This window comes from Tauraco erythrolophus, chromosome 2, assembly GCF_009769465.1.
Source record: "Tauraco erythrolophus isolate bTauEry1 chromosome 2, bTauEry1.pri, whole genome shotgun sequence".
In the NCBI taxonomy this organism is placed as follows: Eukaryota; Metazoa; Chordata; class Aves; order Musophagiformes; family Musophagidae; genus Tauraco; species Tauraco erythrolophus.
The window spans coordinates 8,160,994-8,182,803 of record NC_141466.1 but is presented as its reverse complement, the minus strand read 5'-3'; the positions used below and the strand labels follow the sequence as shown (position 1 = coordinate 8,182,803).

At 43.0% G+C, this 21,810-nt stretch overlaps 2 protein-coding genes across 2 annotated transcripts; both read right to left on the bottom strand.

Annotated features, from left to right (window-relative positions):
- Positions 1-1,070: 1,070 nt before the first annotated feature.
- TAAR5 (trace amine associated receptor 5) lies at positions 1,071-1,992 on the bottom strand. Its single transcript, XM_086631961.1, is given in 5 exon segments — positions 1,071-1,207; positions 1,210-1,629; positions 1,632-1,685; positions 1,688-1,899; positions 1,901-1,992. Coding segments are annotated over 5 exon segments (915 nt in total).
- Positions 1,993-17,773: 15,781 nt separating this feature from the next.
- Positions 17,774-18,775, bottom strand: LOC104376064 (trace amine-associated receptor 1). Its single transcript, XM_009982556.1, has one exon. The coding sequence runs from the start codon at positions 18,773-18,775 to the stop codon at positions 17,774-17,776; it is 1,002 nt and encodes a 333-aa protein (XP_009980858.1).
- Positions 18,776-21,810: the final 3,035 nt, after the last annotated feature.

Genomic DNA, 21,810 nt, shown 5'->3' with positions numbered 1-21,810 from the left:
TACAGATACCTACATAGCTAAATGTCTAAACTTCTATTATATGCCTTGCTTGAGCTCGATGCCCCACAGATGGAGTATCTAGTGCCATTTTAGATGCCCAGATGTTCTGGTTCTCAGCTGCTCCTTCATTGGTGCTGGATTCTAGCACCATGGACATCCGAAGTTCCCTAAGGTGCCTTAGGTGGCACTGGGCAAATGATTCATATCCTAAATATCCACTGACTACAGCCTGAGTTTAAACAGCCGTTCTGACTATAGCTATAAGCAGTGCTTAGGCATTTACCATAAACACCTACTCATACACACTAAATTTAAGAGTCTTAATCTTGAAGCTCGTCCTACAATCTAGGTCTTTCAAGATGCAACACAGCTTTCTTATATATTTCTATGGTTAGGATGGTCCCTAGGTTGGTACCTTTATTATAGAAAGCTACAGCTGTGTGCAGTAGGGGTCAGATTTTTACCTTTTGCTACAGCATGAGTAGACAGAGGAACAGTAGAAAAAACCTTGGTTTCTGTCCTAAGAAACAATGAAGACTAATATAGCCAACTGGGGATATCAGGAACTGAGAGAATGAAGTGAGATTGAATGACACTCCAGCTACAGGTGTAAGGCTTCATAAATGTCTCAGTTTAAAAATATCAGTGTTTTATGCTCACTCTCTAGTCAGGACATTCCTGAAGATAACACATAAGCTCTTTTTCTCCAGAAAAAAAATGACAATTACCTGGTAAGGTAGTCTCTTCAGAAACAGACAGCAACTATTTCAGGATAGTATGGGCAGGGTCCTCTTTTGTAGCTGATTACAGCCAAGTTTCAAATGCTTGTTGGCATCACATAACAAAAGCAAGACTTTAATATTAAAGGCATGTGTGCTGGGACAAATGTTGTGGAAGATGAGTTGCAGAAGACCATGTCTATTTAAACCTGGGACCTACCCAAGCCAACTGTTTTTAAAAAAATAGAAAATAAGAAGAGATATACTAGCAAAGTGGATGTTGAAGAATATTGATGAAAAATGCTATGATATGGCCTACAATATTCTCTACAGTGCGTGTGAAGGCTGTGATCATTCCTGATACAAGTCTACTGTAAATGTCCTGAAACAAAAGATCCCATGAGTTAAGACTAGTTGCACACCTTTCCTGAACCAGCTGTAGGAGAATATGTAGATCAAGAGATTGCAGGCAGAATTGAAGTGAACTAGATTAGGATGTCAAACAGAACTGGAGAGTTAATGAAATCCAGAAGACTGTCTACCATGGTGTCAATAGTAAAGGGCACCCACCACAGGCGGTAGACTCCTACAGCTGCCCCAGGAGTCTCTGCTGTTTTCCTTTCGCTGTTGGATGCTCCTATGTGTAGCTGAGATCTAATACTCCTATTCATGTTGTTTATCAGCCTGTCTTGCTTGTTAGCCATAGTAAATATTTTTACGTACAAAACTATCATTATGAGGCAAGGAAAGAAGAACACTGGGAAGTTCAGCCACCCTCAGAGCTCGTTGAACAGTAGTGGGCAGCTACCAACACCAGGCACGTCTTACGAAAAATGGCCTGGTCCTTCTGCAATCGCTTTAGTGTAGAGGAAGACAGAGGTATAAGCCGTAGGCACTGCCCACCCACCCCAGCGTGAATGCAGGCCACTCTTACAGTCAGCTTGGTGGGATAGAGCAAAGGGTCCCACAGTGCTGAACAACGGAAATGAAACACAGGTGAAATACAGAGGTCAAGCAAAAGAGTGCGTCCAGAAAGGTGTACAGCCTACAGAAGTCATCTCCGAAACACCACCAGCTCTCTATGGACCTGGTGGTGCTAAAGGGCAGCACGGTCAGCCCCAGGAGGAGGTCAGCAAGGGCGAGGGAGAGGAGCAGGGGGTGGGCAGGGCTTTGAAATGGGAAATGACGACAGCCCCAGCACGGTGGTCAGTGTGCCTATGGCAGAGGCCAGATAAACGGCCAGCTGGATCCCGAAGGGTATGGCACCAATCATTCTTACCCAGCTGGACTGAGTTGAGATAATGAACTACTAATTAACTACTCAACTCAAGGTACCTATCCTGCCTACAAGAGGCAGGCCATTTCCTCCTGGCTGTGGAGGATGCAACAGCATCCTTGGTGCTGCAGCCCAGGCTGGTGAGCAACAACTGGTGACCCCAATGTGATACATCCGTGAGACCCTGGGAAGCCCCGAGAGCCCGAGCCAAAAGAGCCGGAGCCGGGAGCTCGAGCGAGAGTCCTTCGGAGAAGAAGGTAAAGCCGCAAGCCCCAATGTGGTATTCGTGGGAGGGAAGCGTGCTGGAGTTGGATGAATGGGCCGGGTCTCTGCTCACCCATAAAGCCTTTGTGAAAACAAAAATACTAAAAATGAAAAGGGGGAATTATGGCACCAATCATTCTTACCCAGCTGGACTGAGTTGAGATAATAAACTACTAATTAACTACTCAACTTAAGGTACCTATCCTGCCTACAAGAGGCAGGCCATTTCCTCCTGGCTGCGGAGGATGCAACAGCGTCCTTGGTGCTACAGCCCAGGCTGGTGAGCAACAGAAGCGGGGTCCTAGGGCAGGAGCTGTTTGCCTCGTAGCGCAAGGTGGTGAGCATCCCCTCCTCAGCACCAGGGCCCTGGGCTGAGCTCACGCCAGCCTGCCCAGGTCCCACTGCCTCCCTCAACTGTGCCACAAGCCTGGAAAGGATTGACTTTCTAGCAGAAGTGAAAAAAAGTTGATAAAAAGACAGGTCAGAAGGAGAGATGCCTTTTAATCAAATACTTTTTTTAAAGTCATTGGACAGTTTCCATATTTCAAGCAAAAAAATGAGCCTGATTTATCTGGTTTATATCTCTGTTGAAGTAAAGCAGCTTCAGATTAGTATGTTCAATTTTTGTGGCATCATTTTTTATATTATATTTTGGTTTTCCTTCACCCAATACCGTGATTAGAGCAGGAAATACAGCAAACCCAGAGGTGTGTGGGCAAGCAATCAATGAAGAGAAGTTCTGCCTTAGAAAGAAAACCAGTGCTGAGTATCAGGCATGGCAAGCCAAAGATCCTTAAGGGATTTGAAAGCTGACTCTAGTAAAATGGTACAGTGGTTCTTGTGAATTTCCCTGGAAATGAAGTTCTGTTTTAGTTATGTTTCTTTCTATTAAGTAGAAGCTGTGAAGTGATTATTATAAAACAAGTAATATCTGATTGCAAGGAAAACCCCTCAGGGCAGTGTTCTGGCTATGGGGATATATGTGGATATCCATTGTGTTGATGACATAAATATTCAGCAAGGCAAACAGAAATATTATATGGCCCAAAGATTGCCTCTGCTTTTTACTTATGAAATTGCTGTTTAAGTTATTTAATTTTTAATTTGAACTGTAAGAAATATATGATATTAATGGATTATAATGGATTATTCCAGTAATCTTTTTAATAAATCAGATAACTGAACTGTATGATTTTTAACAGTAAGGCAACTACAGTTAAATATATGACATTTTTCTATATGTATTTTTGTTCTTGAAATGTCTGGAAATTATTCCCACCTTTTCCACCCTTCCCAGCAGCAACAAAATATAATAGTAAAACTGTCTTAACTGTATTTCCATAAACTTTTAAATCAGGAATACTTACAGTAAAACATCTCTTTTCGTAGAATGGGAGCGGTACTGCAGTGCACTGAAATCCTTTTTGAAGTACATGTCTACTGCCTGAGTGGAAAGTGTGAGATGTTACGGAAACCAAATGGAGAGAGAGTCCCTGTAGGTGACTAATATACCTTAGGAGCATTGAGAGACTGTTGTGTATTTGGCAAAAATTGCCATTTTCAAAAAAGAAGCTTAAATAGATATGTGCTCAGCTGCTGTTGAATCTCTGAAGATTTATTGCAGTTTCTCTGTGAATTTTCTTTCTTTCTAATGCCAGCTCATCCTGGGGCATGAGTGACTCTCACCCCGTGGAGACCTCCTGAAAAATTTTGTGATATTTCTTTGATGCAGTGGAACAGTCTGTTTTAATGTGAACTCTATAGAGACAAATATCACGCAGGAAAGTCCTGGACTCTTCATCCTAGACAGGATATGGGGTTTTAAAACTAGCTTCTCACTTCTCAGTGAAAGTTTTCCTGAAGCCCAGATCTTCCAGTTTCATCTCCTTCTCAGTCAGGGCAACCACATACCATCTCCTGAAGGGACTCCAATGGTATGTCTCTCAGAGCTTGGCTTCTTCCCTGCTCTGCAATTAGTTCTTTACAAGCTCTCCAATATGACCGCTGTCCTTTGTCTTCCCTACTTTATGAGTCTCCTTGATTAACAAGTTGCCCACTGCCCAGCTCTCCTCCCTTCCCTCTTGACGTTTTTCAGACCCTATGTGCCAAAGGCTACTGTCATCCAGCAGAGAGACTGGTAGAATTTTTTAGACTGCATTTTTAATATAAGAAAGAGCTAAAGTGAGCATCAGTTTTCATACTAATCTAAACTGTTTTATGTCGGGACATGAGTAGCGGCTATTACAACAGAGATTTAAAATCTCCGGCAATAGAAAGATTTTTTTTTTTCCAGTTTTGCTTCAACAACCATTTAAGGTGACATTTCCACTCTATCAAAAAATCCCAGTACAAAAAGGTATAAATTTTACATAGTTCTCTGACACACTGTGCTTAGCTGGAGACTTGCTGTAACACTTCGAAGATCTTTATTTCTCCTTCTCCTATTTCTACACTTCTATAAATGATCATTTATATAGAGATTGTCAGAGGCTTTTGGATAGCTCTTGATATTAACAAAGATTTTTTGTCCTTGATGCTCTGACATTTTTGTTAGTTTTCATTCTTCCTGTATTTTATGTGTAATAAAGTATCATTCTCATCCAAGTATTTTGTCATTCAAATTCCAAGTAAAATCATGTCCTTGTCAAAATGCTTACCCTGTCTAGCTGTCATGATGCTTTTGCAGTGATTATCACCACCCCTAAAGGGAACAACATGTAACTAAACAATCTCAGCTTGCTCTTCCTGTGCACACTACTTGTTGGAGTCACTTTGCATTTTTTCCCCCTCTTCTCGTCTGGTCATGGGAAAAGAAACCAGTTCACAATTAACAGAAGGCTCAGATAATGACAATGTAGGTCTCTATACCTTGGAACCAGAAGAGCTTTTTAACATGTATCAACTTTGACAGTCAGAACACTATCATAAAATGAAAAATGCCAATCATTCCCATGATATTCCTTCTCTTTATCCTTCTTTCATCAGACAAAATTGCTGGATATAATTTCAAATGGCATTTTTGTTGAATTTACTATGTGTCCTAGTGATCAGCAGGAAAGTACAAAAAATATAGAAGGAAAAGTGTATTATCTGCTATGATTTGATCTCCTGCAGTGAAGACATGCATAGCAAATATCTTTTTTTATTGAAACTGCTGCACAGTTTCAGTAAGTTCCTTTGATTAACCTCTGAGTCTGAGTTCCTTAAAATAGAACAAGACAGTTTCAAAGGATTACGGACTTTCTAAGAGGGCCATCATTAATGCCCCTTTGCTGAGAAATCTTTCCTCACAGGTTCCAAAAGGGTCAGTCTGGGATCCCTAAATAGAATTTAATAGTATGAGAAGGCTGTGGGCTTACTAAAATGACCTACATTGAGCTATCAAAACTGAGGAGGTTGTGGATTAGAGAAAGAAGTAAAAGAATTATATTTTAGTTCAGGAAGTTAATAAAAAGAATTAATAAATTCAAATATTTTGTCTGTTATATTGGAAATTAACTCACATATTTGTTTCAGTCTAGGATTGTCTTAAAATAAAATGTTTTTCTTTCAGTTTTTGATCTTTTTATCCTTTTATTGTCTCCTTTTTTTCCAATTTCTGCCAAATTTGAAATTATAAATATCATAATAAAGTGAAAAATCCCAGTAGTTCTTCATCTTCAAAGCATTCCCTCTCACAATTTTTTCTGTCCAAACTTTTTTCTGAATGTGACCCAAAAGTGTAGTTTTTAGTGAACTTAGTGTTTAGCAATGCAGCAGAGGAATTGCAAAAAATATGACAGAAAAAGGCAAAACGCACACAGAAAAAAGTTGATTGTGACATACTCTGGTTCAAGAGTTCTCTGGAGAAGAATTCATTAATAACAGGTGTCGAAGGTAATCCCAAGACTGCAAAAAAGAGCTGCAGGTACAACTGATACAGCCCTTCCCCAGAGCTCCCGATTCCCTTTGCTGTTGCTTGCAGCAAGCGAAACACGTCAACTGGGAATAACCTAACCAAAACAAGCAACATGTTAATAAGGCCTGTTAATTCATGTTTGTCGTGGGTTAGGTTGAACACCCCCCCCCACACACACACACAGCTGGTCACTCCCCCTCCCCCACCCCCAGGAATGAGGGAGAGAATTAAAGGATAAACGTGAAACCCGTGGGTTGAGATAAGAATGATTTAATACAGATGATTTAATACAATGTAGATGCTCACCACCCCCTCGTATGCGAAGCCCGTCTCGTCCCGAAGCTGCAATCCCGGACGAACGCAAGGCCCCGAAATAGAGAGGGGCAGAGAGAGAGAGAGAGAGAAAAGAAAGAAAAACAGCAGAGCAACAGCGCAGCAAGCGCAGAAGAGCCAAAGCGCAAAAGCCCCTCTTCCCGGCTGCCCCTCGCTTTTATACTGGGCATGACGCTGCATGATATGGAATACTAATTGGCCAGTTTGGCCCTCAATCTTAAGTTTGCCACAAATCACAAGGGGAATCGTGTCCCCCTTGTCCCAACTATGCTCCCCCCTTATCCCACTGTGCTTCTGCACTCCGGCACACTGAAAAGTCCTTGGAGTTTCACTTCCAACCACAAACATCAGCTTGCTATCAGCATTCTTCTCAGAGTGAGCCTCTGAGTAAAACCAAAACATGGAGCTCTCCTAGCTGTTAAAAACTCTGTCCCAGCTAAAACTAGGACAACGTTTCAGAAGAAAAATTAGAAACTTGAGATATTTTAAGCTGTTAAAAAGGGAAGGAAGAAGGAGAAGTGAGATATGTGCTGCACAGCACTGGCAGAACAAAATGAACAAAGAGTTAATACTGCAATACAAGCCACCAAGTAGTCCAGCTTGTGAAAAGCATCAAATGGCCTTCAACCAACTGGATGTGGCCCATGCAAAGCTGCCTTTTTATACTGGGCAATCTTTTCACAGCACAAACTGGGCAGAGGTGGCTGAACTCCCTTGGGCATGAGCAGCTCTGGCTGCCCTGGGTAGCACAAGGAGTAGGAGAGCACCTGGCAGGTTGAAGCAGACCTCCCCATCGCCCATCTGCTGCTGGTTTGAGGCACCTGCACAGCACTGACCTGCAATTTGCACTGAAGGAAGCAGAAATGGCCAATGTAATTGCCTACAGTTTTGTCCTTGCTTGGGTGGTGTGGGGCCTGTGAGACTAGAGAGGATGTTCTCATCTCCATGGGCATCCAACATCACTCTTGAGGCCTGTAGAAACACATTTTCTTCCTGTCTGACCTAGCAACATTGCTCTGCTCGTAATGTTACTTGAATGAGATATTAATTTCTACTTAATTGTCACAATGAGGTATTAAAATTACTTTTCTGCCCATAAAAATATTAGAAAAGCCAGATGCACTGTAATGTCCTGCTTCTCCAAATAGGATGACACTCCCTTTGTGCTCCCACAACAGAGCAGCTGCCTGGCAGCACCCCACCATCACTTTGGTGTCCTGACTGTGGGGAAGGGGCACGGGGCAGTAACTGCTGGGAGGAGAGAACTGAAGCTTCGCTCCTGAAACCTTGACAAATATGGTAGGGTTTTTTTTTTATTTATATTTGATTTACTCCCTTTTTTAAAATCTAACTTTTAATTCCTCTGAGGCAATGTACCCACCTTCATAGATGACTATTCTGATGGTAACTCACTTTCGTAAGCAGCGCAGGGCAGCACATGGGGAGAGAGGAGGTTGCTCAGAAGCTGGACCATCGTACCCTAAATCAACCCACACCTAAAACATTTTTCAGTTACAGACTGAAAAATTACGTTTACAAAAGCAGACTGAGGCTGGTTTACCAGCGCTTGTAAGACTGTGGAGTCCTGTGAGTGGATAAAGATGACGGAGCGTTTTCAGCTGGAAAAAGCGTTTTGGCTCCATTCTGCTCCCCTTGTTCTTTTGGAAAGTTTGGCTAATAGATCGGGGTGACTAAGGTGCTAATTTTCAGACAGTGATATCTGAATAACTACCTCATGCGGCTGAAACTTGAGAGTTCACACTGGCCCTGGGACACAATGGTTCTTCAGTGTGGTGGCCGTGTAGCTTGTGTCTCTGTGCGCACGGCAGAGAATCTGGATAATGTATCCTGTCAGTGTGCTGGGTCATTTCCCAGTATCTGGACACAACATTTCCTAGCAAATTGTGTTATCTTGCTGAATGCACGTCCAGCCGTAGGTTACTTATTTTTATTTGTCAGTATACACAAATACTGTAAAGATAAACACGTACAGATATTTGCAAAGTTTTCTGAAAGTAATTCCGAGTTGCTAATTCATTTATAAAGAGCATGACTAGCTAACCAAGTTCTCACACAAAGGCAGTAGAGTATATTGAAAATAGAAGAGTCTGAATATTGCACCTGCAATGATCATTTTCAAAGGTTTTTTGAAACGTAAATGATAGGGCTACAGGCAGAGCTGAAATAATCCAGCTAGAAGAAGGCATTGCACAAGTCCTTAGGTACTGAGAAGTTAATGAAAATATCAATTATTGCAAGACAGACAGACAAAACCAAACAACCAAACAACAAAAAAAAACCCCAAATTTCCATGATCACGTGTGATGTTTCCATTACTTTCAAAGAAATTCTGATTCTTGTGACACATGGAAAATTTTAGTAATTTTTCTGGAATGCTCTCTTGCTGCAGAAAATATGTGGACATGTATTTCTACCATCACTGTGTCTGGAAAAGAGGAAGCAAAGGGAGAAGCCATTTTTTGAATGACTCCTCAAAATTTGTTAAGTATGAAGGGAAAACAGAAACTGCTGCAGGCAACGGGTGCCATATATTCTCCAATAATGTCAATATTCAACCCTGAGAAAACTGTCCCAAAGGCAAACAAGGATAAAATTGACTAGCTATCGAAGAAAATTACTTCTGTCATAGGGATGGTCATTTTGGTGGTGTAATGCAATGGGTCAAAGTCAAGAGAAAGAAATCAAGACAAAAAGGAGAGGTGCTACACACAACTGAGAGAGCCCCAGAGTACCAGCACGATTTCACGGAGCTGCCTGTGCTGTGGGGCATAACATGACACTGAGGAAAAGTCAGTTTTGACCACGGAGCAGACCAGAAACTTGATAAGAGAGTAAGTTGCTGGAGATGATGGATGGAAGCAGTCACAGACGTATTACCTCCCATTTTGGAGTGCGTGTGTGTGAGTAGCACAGGGACAAAGCCCATGCCTTGCGTTTCTAGGCCCGAATTGTTAACTGTATCTTGCATTTCTAGGCTCTAAAATCCTAACAAAGTCAAAGCAATACTACACCAGCGGTGAGCTCCAGAGGCTGGATGAAGTCATGATTTGGCAGCATGAATTATTCACCGAAGCATTGCAACACAGCCAGTCCTGGGGAAGAAAACCTGATAAAACAAAATTGCTTAAACTTCCAAGAAAAAGATCTATAGGGGAAAGTTTTTTGGGGAAAAATATGTTCTTGAGCACACAAACTCTGTTTTGGGTCAAATATTGCCTCTCCTGATTTATTTAAAACGTACCTTTGTATCTTCAGAAGTCTCTTTAAACCAGCATGATTACAGAATTACATCGGGTCTGGAGACAAATGTGAAATCACAAGTGCTGTGACTGCCACTTCTATCCCTCAGCATAGAATCATAGAATCGTTAGGGTTGGAAGGGACCTTCAAAGGTCATCTAGTCCAACCCCCCTGCAACAAACAGGGATATCTCCAACTAGATCAGGTTGCTCAGGGCCTCATCCAACCGGGCCTTGAACGTCTCCAGGGATGGAGCATCCACCACCTCTCTGGGCAACCTGTTCCAGTGTTCTACAACTCTCATGGTAAAAAATTTTTTCCTAATATCCAACCTGAATCTACCTCCCTCTATTTTAAAACCATTACCCCTTGTCCTATCACAACTGGCCCTCCTGAACAGCCTCTCCCCATCTTTCTTGTAGGCCCCCTTGAGGTACTGGAAGACCGCTATAAGGTCACCCCGGAGCCTCCTCTTCTCCAGGCTGAACAGCCCCAACTCTTTCAGCCTGTCCTCATAGGAAAGGTGCTCCAGCCCTCTTATCATCTTCGTGGCCCTCCTCTGGACCCTCTCCAACTGGTCCATGTCCTTCTTATGTTGGGGACTCCAGAACTGGACGCAATACTCCAAGTGAGGTCTCACGAGGGCAGAGTAGAGGGGGAGAATCACCTCCCTTGACCTGCTGGCCACGCTCCTCTTGATGCAGCCCAGGATGCGGTTGGCCTTCTGGGCCGCAAGAGCACATTGCCGGCTCATATTGAGCTTCTCGTCCACCAACTGAAGGAAGAGGAGACAAAATCTGGCCCTTAGCTCCGCTGATGTCGGGTACCTGCAGCATCAGCGCCCTTCGGTCATGCATGGGCTCTGAAATTAAAGTGTCTGAGAGCAGGATCCCAAGCTCGGGATGGAGCTCAGATGTCCCTAGATGAAGCTGAGATGCCCCCAGCTGCCCGGTATGAAAATGCTGATGCGGGCTGGTGGCCCTGGCCAGCTGCCCCCTTCTCAGCTGGCTTCGCCAGAGCTGCTGCATCTACAGCCTCTGCTTGAAGGCACGGAGTGAGAGAGAAGGCTGCTCCCGATTGGAGCCAAACAGGCTCCCTTCCCTGCTTCTCCTTCCCGCTCCCATCTGCCCCCCGGAGCACTCTCAGGTTTGGGGTTTGTTTTTGTGTCTGAATATCCTTTCTCTTATTAAAATCCAAAGCTGCTTTGGATTTTCTCTGTTCTGCATTTTGGTGGAAATGTGTAATTAAAAATACAGCTGAAAACACTCCTCCTTTCTTGCAAGAAAAACTGGAATGCTCTTGGTTTATATATAGCTAAAAAGACTTACGGCTGTCGCTTAAGAAACTGCATATCCTTTTCTATGTCAGTTTTCTCTGTGATGCTTAATCAATGCTTTGTTGCTGCTGCAGGCATGAAGGCTGACACGCAACCCATCCAGTGGGGAGATGATTTGATTAGGTTATGTAAATGAAAGAATAAATAAGTTACTTTAATGTATTACAGTTACAACTGTATATGCCCTTTTGTCAGTAGTTTCTTGGAACGTTTATTTTCATTTATTTATTTTTCACTAAAACTGAGTATAATGTTGTGAGTTTTTTTTGTCAAAAAACTATTTTAACTGAAAACTGGATGCTGACTATTGAGCATTAGTTTACCTGGACTTATCTGACTTCTTTGGCATATTTTCATTTTGAATAGAAAAATTAATGCCTGTAAACCAAAACCTTTAGTTTAAATCTTGAAGAATTTATTTTGGAAATCCTACCACAGTATCTCCAGAGAATTGCCATTTGGATGTCTTATGTTATTGCTCACTTTCTTCCCTTCTAGAACATGCCTGCCTTTAAAGCCATAGTTAAGTCAGTGACTTCATGCTAAATATTTAAGTGCTCTGCAGTATTAAGGTATAAGATAAAAATCAACAGAGCTTGCAAAAATAAACCCATCTATTACTCAAAAAGTTTTCAGCTGGTGTTTTTGCGACCCAAGGTTTTAACTACTTTTTTTTTTTTTTTTTTTTACCCCTGTCGATTTAAGACGTTGACGACCTTTTTCTTGAAAGCTGCTTTTGCCCATGGACTCCACAAGGGGGTAGGAAATCCTTTCTCATAGTTTAGGCTGTGACAGATAAGATCAAAAGAAAAAAAAAAAAAGATACTAAACTTGTCTATTCTGACCACAAGCAGGCACAGCAGGTAATTTCTGTGAGTTTCTGAGTTGCAAGCTATTTAAGAATAAAAACAGAATAAAAATATAGTAATTTTTTGAATATAGATCACTGGCTTTGAAGACAGGTCTAATTGTTGCTGTTAGAAGCATTGCAAGAGGGAGGCTGAGTGTGAATTAGCTGGCTGGGGTGCTCTTAAGCGTGTCTTGCTGTCCTGCGTGTTCAAATGGGGATGTAGTAGAGAGGAAGAGGAACATGGGGGAGCTCTCAGACTCAGGTGCCCACCTGGATGTGGGAGCTTGAACTCTCTCCTGAAGCCAGGATTGGAAATATATCCCCCAAGGGCAACGTTAGCTCTTGCTGGATCATTCACAGTAAAAAAAGATACAAGAATTCCTAAACTTTCTGGCTGCTGCCCTGAGGAGAAGAACACGGTCTGGATTTGATATAGATTTGATATTTTATATAGACCAGAATTCATGCTAAAACTATTCACTGTGAAGTCTGGAAAAATAGATTAGTGAGTGAGCATATGTTTCAGGAAAACAAAACAAAACAAAACAAAATACTTGAGAACAGATGGTGGGAAGGTAGGGGAAGGGCTCTTTACATTAGTGTTGGGTGATAGAACAAGAGGAAATGGGTATAAGCTTAGTCAGGGGAGATTCAGGTTGGATGTTAGGAAGTATTTCTTCTCTGAAAGGGTTGTCAGCCACTGGATTAGGCTGCCCAGGGAGGTGGTTGAGTCCCCATCCCTGGATGTGTTTAAGCAAAGGGTGGATGATCTACTTGGGGATATGGTTTAATGGGGATTAGGGATGGTTGGACTCGATGATATCTAAGGTCTTTTCCAACCTAGAAATCTATGAAATCTATGAAAAAAACAACAACAAAAAAGTACCATTATATTTAAGGAGAGGAACATCAATGCTATACCCTATTGAATTGGTGTGCTTAATATGTTATAGCAAAAACCACAAACACGCGGGTTCTTCTGTGCACCAGCAGGCACAGTCCACAAAAAAATCCGTTACTCTGATGCCCTAGGTTTTTTGCAAAGCAGTGCTTTGTCTAGCACCAGGTTTAGTACCAGCATCAAGTTTAACAGCAAGTGGAACAGCACATCGTGCCACAAAGTTGTTCAGGAACCAAATCCCACCATCTGACAGATCTGCAGGACCCCTTGGCCATAAGAACTACTGAAGAAGATTGAGCTGCAGGCTGCAAGTTGAGTAGCAAGACCGACTAAGTAGATACTCCTTTAACATCCAAGGAAACACACAAGGAAACGACATACTGAAGCCTCACAGATAGTTCAAAATTGTTCCCTGAAGATTTCCCATCCGGAAGAAACGTTGTCTTTGTAGGAGGTGTAATGTAATGGGCTGACTCTGAATGATTTATGCTATATAGAATCATAGAATCATAGAATGGTTTGGGTTGGAAGGGACCTCAAAGATCATCTAGTTCCAACCTCCCTGCCATGAGCAGGGAAATCCTCCACTACACCAGGTTGCCCAAAGCCTCATCCAACCTGGCCTTGAACACTTCCAGGGATGGGGCATCCACAACTTCTCTGGGAAACCTGTTCCAGTACCTCACCACCCTTAATGTAAAGAATTTCTTTCTTACATCTAACCTAAATCTGCCCTCTTTCAGTTTAAATCCATTGCCCCTTGTCCTATCACTACACACCCTTGTAAAAAGTCCCTCTCCAGCTTTCCTGTAGGCCCCCTTTAGGTACTGGAAAGCTGCTATAAGATCACCCCGGAGCCTTCTCTGCTCCAGGCTGAACAGCCCCAACTCTCTCAGCCTGTCTTCACAGGAGAGGTGCTCCAGCCCTCGGATCATCTTCGTGGCCCTCCTCTGGACCCGTTCCAGTAGCTCCATGTCCTTCTTGTGTTGGGGACTCCAGAGCTGAACACAGTATTCCAGGTGGGGTCTCACGAGAGCTGAGTAGAGGGGCAGAATCAATTCCCTCGACCTGCTGGCCACCCTTCTTTTGATGCAGCCCAGGATACGGTTGGCTTTCTGGGCTGCCAGTGCACATTGCTGGCTCATGTTGAGCTTCTCATCCACCAGCACTCCCAAGTCCTTTTCCTCAGGGCTGCTCTCAATCCATTCTCCACCCAGCCTCTACTTGTGCTTGGGATTGCCCCGACCCACATGCAGGACCTTGCACTTGGCCTTGTTGAACTTCATGAAGTTCTCACAGGCCCATCTCTCCAGCCTGTCAAGGTCCCTCTGGATGGCATCCCTTCCCTCCAGCGTGTCCACAACACCACACAACTTGGTGTCATCTGCAAACTTGCTGAGGGTGCACTCGATCCCACTGTCCATGTCTCCAACAAAGATGTTAAATAGCACTGGTCCCAGTACTGAACCCTAAGGAACACCACTCATCACTGGCCTCCACGTGGACATTGAACCGTTGACCACAACTCTTTGAGTGCGACCACCCAGCCAATTCCTTATCCACTGAGTGGTCCATCCATCAAAACCATGTCTTTCCAGTTTAGAATAAGGATGTCGTGTGGGACAGTATGAAATGCTTTGGATAAGTCCAGGTAGACAATGTCAGTTGCTCTTCCCCTATCCATCAATGCTGTAACCTCATCATAGAAGGCCACCAAATTAGTCAGGCAGGATTTGCCCTTAGTGAAGCCATGTTGGCTGTCACCAATCACCTCCTTATTTTCTATGTGCCTTAGCATAGTCACCAGGAGGATCTGCTCCATGATCTTGCCAGGCACAGAGGTGAGACTGACTGGCCTGTAGTTCCCTGGGTCTTCTTTTTTCCCCTTTTTAAAGATAGGGGCTATGTGTCCCCTTTTCCAGTCAGTGGGAACTTCACCATATTGCCACGACTAAAAATACTACATTTTGGAGCAAGGCTTTCCTTGTGAGGCTTCTAGAAGTGTCCTGCCTGGACAGTCGGTGTTCCTTCTCTTCCCCTGTCCTGCTGCATCTGGTGACTGAGGGGCAGGCCAGTAGACTTGGCCGCAGATGGGATCACCCTGCGTGAGGCCTTAGCAGGTGGCAGCCCACAGACTGCAGCACCGTGTTACAACCATCAAAACACGAGCTACAGGCACTAAGGCAGAGGGGACAGGCAGCAGTCCATGACTCTGAAATTTACTGTCAGTTTTGTACAAAGGATGAGAGGAAGGTGACATTGCAAGTTGTGCTCACTGGTGGCAAAACGTGCAGATGTAGGTTTGCTGGTGAAACAGATCTTTTCATCATGCTGGAGTAATTGTTTGCACAAGTTTTCAGGGAAGTTAGAACATATGAAATCACCCACTGGAGATTCATTTGTTTTGAAAAAGGTAGCCATCTGGGAAGTGTTTAATAAGGTCATTAATTAAAAGTGTTGATAAGGAATTTAATAATACCCTTTGCATTTCATTTACATGATGACACTCTGAGATTGCCATCAGGTGCATTTTGCTTCACCAGACCTCACTCATCATCTGATCGGACAACAGCATGAGGCATTTTGCATGTGTTCTCCTGATTTATCAAAACCTTGAGTACAAATTGTGGCCTCATTAACACCTCTCATTTGTACATCCCCTTCGCAGTGAGAAATAGCTTTGTGCTGCCTGTGATTAGAGCTGATAAGAGAAAGTAACCTGGGACTTCATTACAGTTGCTCTGCCAGAGAAGGCTCTCTGTCACCAAAGGCAAGGAGGCTCGTTGGGAAAGTGCCACCTTTAGGTAATGAGACACCAAAGGAAAAAATTATTTCTGAAACTTTCTGAGCTGGGCCATGCACAAATCTGACTTACACTCACTCATAGGTTATTAATCATAGAATCATAGAATGGTTAGGGTTGGAAGGGACCTCAAAGATCATCTAGTTCCAACCCCCTGCCATGGGCAGGGAAACTGTCTATTACACCAGGTTGCTCGAAGCCTCATCCAACCTGGCCTTGAACACTTCCAGGGATGGGGCATCTACAACTTCTCTGGGAAACCTGTTCCAGTGTCTCACCACCCTCAGAGGGAAAAATTTCTTCCTTACATCTAATCTAAATCTCCCTCTTTCAGTTGAAAGCCATTTCCCCTTGTACTATCACTACATGCCCTTGTAAAAAGTCCCTCTCCATCTTTCCTGTAGGCCCCCTTTAGGTACTGGAAGGCTGCAATAAGATCATCCCGGAGCCTTCTCTTCTCCAGGCTGAACAGCCCCAACTCTCTCAGCCTGTCTTCATAGACAGATGCTCCAGCCCTCGGATCATCTTCGTGGCCCTCCTCTGGACTCACTCCAGCAGTTCCATGTCCTTCTTGTGTTAGGGACTCCAGAGCTGAACTGCCTTCTAGGTGTGGATGAAGATCACCAGCAGTCTGTGTGTAGAAGCCCCTTGTTACTTCCACAGAGAATAAATATTGGTTACATCTTGGCTAGACTAGCTTGCAGGAGAGTTGTTGGTCTGTACACTGAAAAGTTCTACTATTTCCACTTACACTAAATAGTTTGTGGTGATCTTGTGCAGCCATGATGTTGGGATGCCCTCTCTACTGGTTTTAGCTGGGATAGGGTTAATTTTCTTTATAGTAGCTTGTGTAGTTCTATGTTTTGGATTTGTGACAAAACCAGTTTTAGCTATTGCTGAGCAGTGCTTACACATCATCAAGGACTTCTGTGCAAGTAGACTGGGGGTGCAGAAGAGGTTGGGAGGGGGCATAGCTGGGACAGCTGACCCCAACTGACCTAAGGAATACCCCACACTATATGACCTTGTGGTCTGCAATAAAACCTTGGGGGATGAAGGACGAAGGAGAAAGGGGAACGCTAAGAGTTGCAGTGTTCGCCTTCCCAAGTAAGGTGGAGCTCTGCCGATCCAGATGTCCTGAGAAGCTGTCCACAGATGTAACCTTGACAGGCTGCTCATCCAGGTGCCGTCACCCTAAGCCATTCCAATAGCCCTTCTTCTGCCACTCCTGGTGCTTCCACATCCACCCTGCCCCATGCATTCTCCATTCAGGACAACCATAGCATTTTTTCACAATTCTGTACATACTTTCCCCACCAGCTGTCACAGCATTGCCATCAGAAAAAATAACAGTATGTCCAAGCTAGAAAGAAGTTCTGTAAGATGCAAATCAACAAATATTTTACATCGAAACATTCATTAGACAAGCATCATTTTCTAGCATTGTCAGGTTCAATGTTGCTTTTCACTATTGCTTTTTCATTCTGTATGTTTTATTTTTCCTTGTCGTTGATCTCATTATACATGCTTTTGATTTCATTAAGCAGAAAAGCTTTTAAGTGACAAACTCATAAGTAAGTGACAAGCACTAGTTGAAATGGAAACAGAAGGAGCAGCACAACTTTTCTCTGTCTCATCTTCCCTCCATGGAATGTGCTAGTATGGCTGGTTATGGGCCTGTTTTGACCTCTGCACACATGTTGACAAAACTTAAAAGCTTTGGGTTATTACTCAAAAATGTCTACAAATTCAAAAGGAAACGCTTTTCTTCTCTTTCTAGAGGGCAATAAATAAACACAAATACTGTAATATAAACTCTTTGTTCAAGAAATGAATCTGTTACATCTGAGTAATTTCTTAATGATTAAGAGCAGGGATATAAACTGCTGTAATCTTTTTTAAACATAAGAATTGCTCTCCTGTGCATTGCATATGAAGAGCTATAACCAAAATACCACATACAATTCGCAATCCAGAATAAAAGAAGACGTAAAGTACAATAATTGAACTTATCTGCTTGAACCAGATTTGGTAAATGAGTAAACAGATAGGTGTTTCTTTCCGCTCTTACCTCCAGGAGTTCAGCCTCCAGACAAAAATTCAAAGCCGTGAATCTAACCATTTAAAGTGTGTTACTCTAAAAACAGATGAGTCTTGGAAGAGTCCTGTTGAAAAACTTTTCCAAACAGAATCATTTTTAACGCCCTCCGAAACCACATGTAAAAAAATGCATAAACAATTGGGTTAAATGTAGAATTTAAATAACCAAACCAAACTAGAGCATCAATGAGAACAGGAGGTATCACATAATTCATAAATGGATTGGTTGTTGTAAAGAAGAAGAATGGACTCCAGCAAATGAGAAACACTCCCATTATTATGCCTAATGTCTTGGCAGCTTTCCTTTCTCTGCAGAATGAAATGTGGTGCTTCATTTCAAATTGCATCTTTTTTTGGCTAATTGCATCAATGGATCTTGCCTGCCTCTTGGCTATAGAGTATATTTTCCTATAGATGTACAGCATAACAAATCCAGGGATGTAAAAAGACACAATGGAGGCCACAACACCTGATGTTTCACTAAAAATGGGAAAGCATCCTCCTGCACAATGGACACAATTATAAATCTTTTCTGCCCCTCGCAAGTTTAGGTCTAGAAAGATCATCCCAAAAGCAAAAGCAGCAGGGACCATCCAACTTATGACTATCATGACCAGGATAACAAAAGTATTTATCTTTGATTTGTACCTTAGAGGGTCACACACAGCATAGTAACGGTCAATGGATATGAAAGAAAGATGGAAGATGGAAGCTGTGCTCAGCATAATGTCGGTGCTTGTGTGGATCTTGCAGAAGAGCTCCCCAAAATACCAGCAGTGCTCAACAGAGCGCACCATGCTGCAAGGCATGATGAGGAGTCCCAGCAGACAGTCTACTGTAGCCATAGAAAGTATCAGGAAATTGGTAGGCGTATGGAGCTGCTTGAAATGTGATATCGAGATGATAACCGTCAAATTTCCAACCACTGTGGCCAGAATAATGCAAACCATGGAGATGTACATGGAAACACGGATACTGTTTGACCAGTTGCTCCTTATGCAAGAGCCATTTATGGATTCACAGCACAGTTGCATCCTCACTGAGGTCTCAAATCAATGCACGTATGCAGCACAGGTACTGTTTTTCCTACTGCTGAGATACATTTACAACTGTTTGTTCCTTTTCTGTATTGGGAGACCTGCAGAGGGGAAAAAAAGGGAAATTGTAAACACTTTCATTTATTTGGATGTGTAGGAAATTCACATTTCATTATTTATGAAGGATGAAACTATTTTGTAATTATACTTCTAACAGAATGACACTTTCAACATTAGAATGTCTCATTCTTGAAATGAGAATCATACTTGATGAAATAAACTGCTTAATGGAACGTCCTCGCACCAGAACAGCGGTGGCTCCCAGAAGCCTCCACTGGGCCATGTCTTGTCTAGAGGGCAGGTGAGAAGTCCTTTTCATAACAGTCCTAGTCTTCTTCATCAAAATTGGTTGGAGTCCAGCCTAGTTCTGATTACACTGCTGAACAAGCAGGTTTAATCTAACAGCCTGATCAGTTAACAGCGATTTGCAAGATACAGCTATTAAAAAGGTGTTTAAACACCTGCTGTTGGCTGTACGGGAGTCACAGCTGAGGAGCATCAATTTTTTGCTCAACAAAGAATCATGCAGCCCTTTAAAACAGTGATACTGCTGAACATAAAAGACTCTTAGTATGGTGTCTGTCAGCTAAAGTCCAGTTATGCTGGGTGCCTCAGGGACATAAGCAACAAAGTAGATTAACATCCTACTTCTTGCAAACTCTGCTACGTGACCTGGGTTAACCGCTTTATCATATTATGTGCACAAAAATCTAAATGCATTGAAACAACTCAGTTCCTTTATTTTTCTTGTGGCTACACTCATAAAAAGACTGGGGTGTTGCAACCCAAGGTTCTCCTTGCTATGGGAAGAGAGTTTACCAACTAAAAAAAGTGCAGGAAAAAACAGCAGGCTGAGTGAGAAACCACTTGAGATAGTCAAGAAGACATGTCAAGGAGAGGAGACAAGTCCAAGTGCTCAGAGCTGAGGAAATGTCCAAGTGATGTTAGGTGCTCAAATACTGGTCTCTGAGAGAGGCCTTCACACTTCTGAGATTCACAGCTGTGGGCTTCCCTTGCAGCCAGGTACTTCTCTATGGGGAGTGAAGGTTTAGGCCTTGGTCATTACCATCTTGACACATACATATTATAGGAAGGTAAAGTTCAGGGGAACAAATCCGTGTTGCCTTACCCTGTACAAAACTCATAAAGAGGTCTGGCGGCCAGCTCGGCATGGGGACTTAGTCAATGGACACCCATGCGTGCACACACACTGCTCTCCTGCCACATCTCTCCTTCCAGTGATGCAGTGGCCAAAACTCAAGAGGACCATCTGGAAAGGCAGCTCTGCTTGAAGTGTTTGTTTCAGAAGCAGCTACCTGGCAGCAGCCAGCTGTGAAGCCTGGGTTTTATCTCTGCCTCCTTTCATGACCAGGCTCCAGTCAGGGAGCGTTTCCCTCCAGTTTCTGACTTGCAATAAAACGCAAGAACAACTCGCCATTCTTCCTTTCATGAGTGACATTTCTCCAGGAGGCAATCTGCTTCTTTTTAAACCTGCCGAGGACTTTGGAAGGGTTAGGAGTCCTCAGGGAGATGAAATAAAATTAAAAGGAAGAGTCAAAACCTGATAATGCAAAATGATATGCTGTAGGGTTATTATATTTATCAGATGGCTGTATGATAGTCCTATCTTGTCTGCCTGCACTGTGCACTTATCACTGGAATATGGTGGTGGAGGGGAGGTTGAAAGGACAAACCTGAGAGCAGCTGGTTCGAGTGCAGGTCCCTGGGGCAGGCCATGTGTGCTCTCTAGCTGACTACCGGCAACGCTATATACTTTCAAATAATTAAATGTATTTTTAAAAAGAAAAAAATGCAGAGAAAGAGACCCAGTGATACTAAAGGTGGATTTTGTCCCTGATATCAGTGTGGCTGGGCTCTCACCTTGACTTCACCTCTAAAGAAGAAAAGACTCGTCTGTGGGGCTGGCCAGCCTTCCTGCTCCTACCAAAATCCTGTTGGGGCCAAGGGCTGCAAAACACCTACCATGTACTTTGCAAAGCATAGAGGAGAGAGTGGGCTGAGACTGGCTGGTGAGCGAGACTGCCCATGGCAGGGACAGGACTGGTGTGGGGTCCAGCAGGTGCCTTCGGCAGCCCCATGGCAGCAGGAGGCTGCCCATGACCAGAGCTGCTGGAGGGCACAGCAGGATGTCTCTGTGTAGACTATTTTTGGAGATGCTCTTCACTCTTCTACCAAACGTCAACCCACGGGCATAGCACTTAGCCTTCGTTATCTCTGAATACACCAGCTTGTACTGCAGGACTCATATGTCAGAAGGGAAAGATCCACAGACCAAGAGGAAGCTGTGAGCATGGGGAGGGTGGTGTTTAGTGGTATGTTTACCAAAATGAATGCAAAGTGGCAGTTTATAAGATATCAAGATAATTAAGTAATTAAGCAGGCAAAATTGTCAACTGATGTAGAACAACAAGGAACACTTTGGTAACAAGCTTTTGCGTTGTTGGTTCAGATGTTTCAAACAGGCATTTTCTTGTGGCTCAATGCTGATGTGGATCATGAAAATATTCTCAAGCTTGCTATTTATAATATCAGAGAGAAATATGTCAAGCTCTATTTTTAGGAGACCTCAGAGCACTTATAAATAGTCAGTGTTCCACAGTCTTTTGAGTCTGTAATATAGTAAAGCAGTCATACATCAAAATTCAAAGTAAAAACTTGTCTACAAAATCATTGCTGTGCCTTTCTTTTCTGTAAAATTTATATTTCTGCAACAATTTGTTTTCAGATTTTTAGAAAATCAAGAAGTAGAGGTGTCATACTGTCTAGCATACCTTGGTTCATCTACACTTCTTGTTGGTTTGTTTTTAAAACATAAAATTATTAAAATGGAAAACAGCACAGAAGGGAACAGAAATAGCACTTTTGCCAGACATCAAACCCATTCAAACAATATGTAGAAAAAAGGTTCTCTCCTTCTTAGGGAAGGCTGTGAAAGAGACAATGGAACTGGG

Bases quoted from the DNA above. Each gene is read 5' to 3' on its own strand.
- LOC104376064 (XM_009982556.1), bottom strand. From the start codon at position 18,775: ATGCAACTGTGCTGTGAATCCATAAATGGCTCTTGCATAAGGAGCAAC.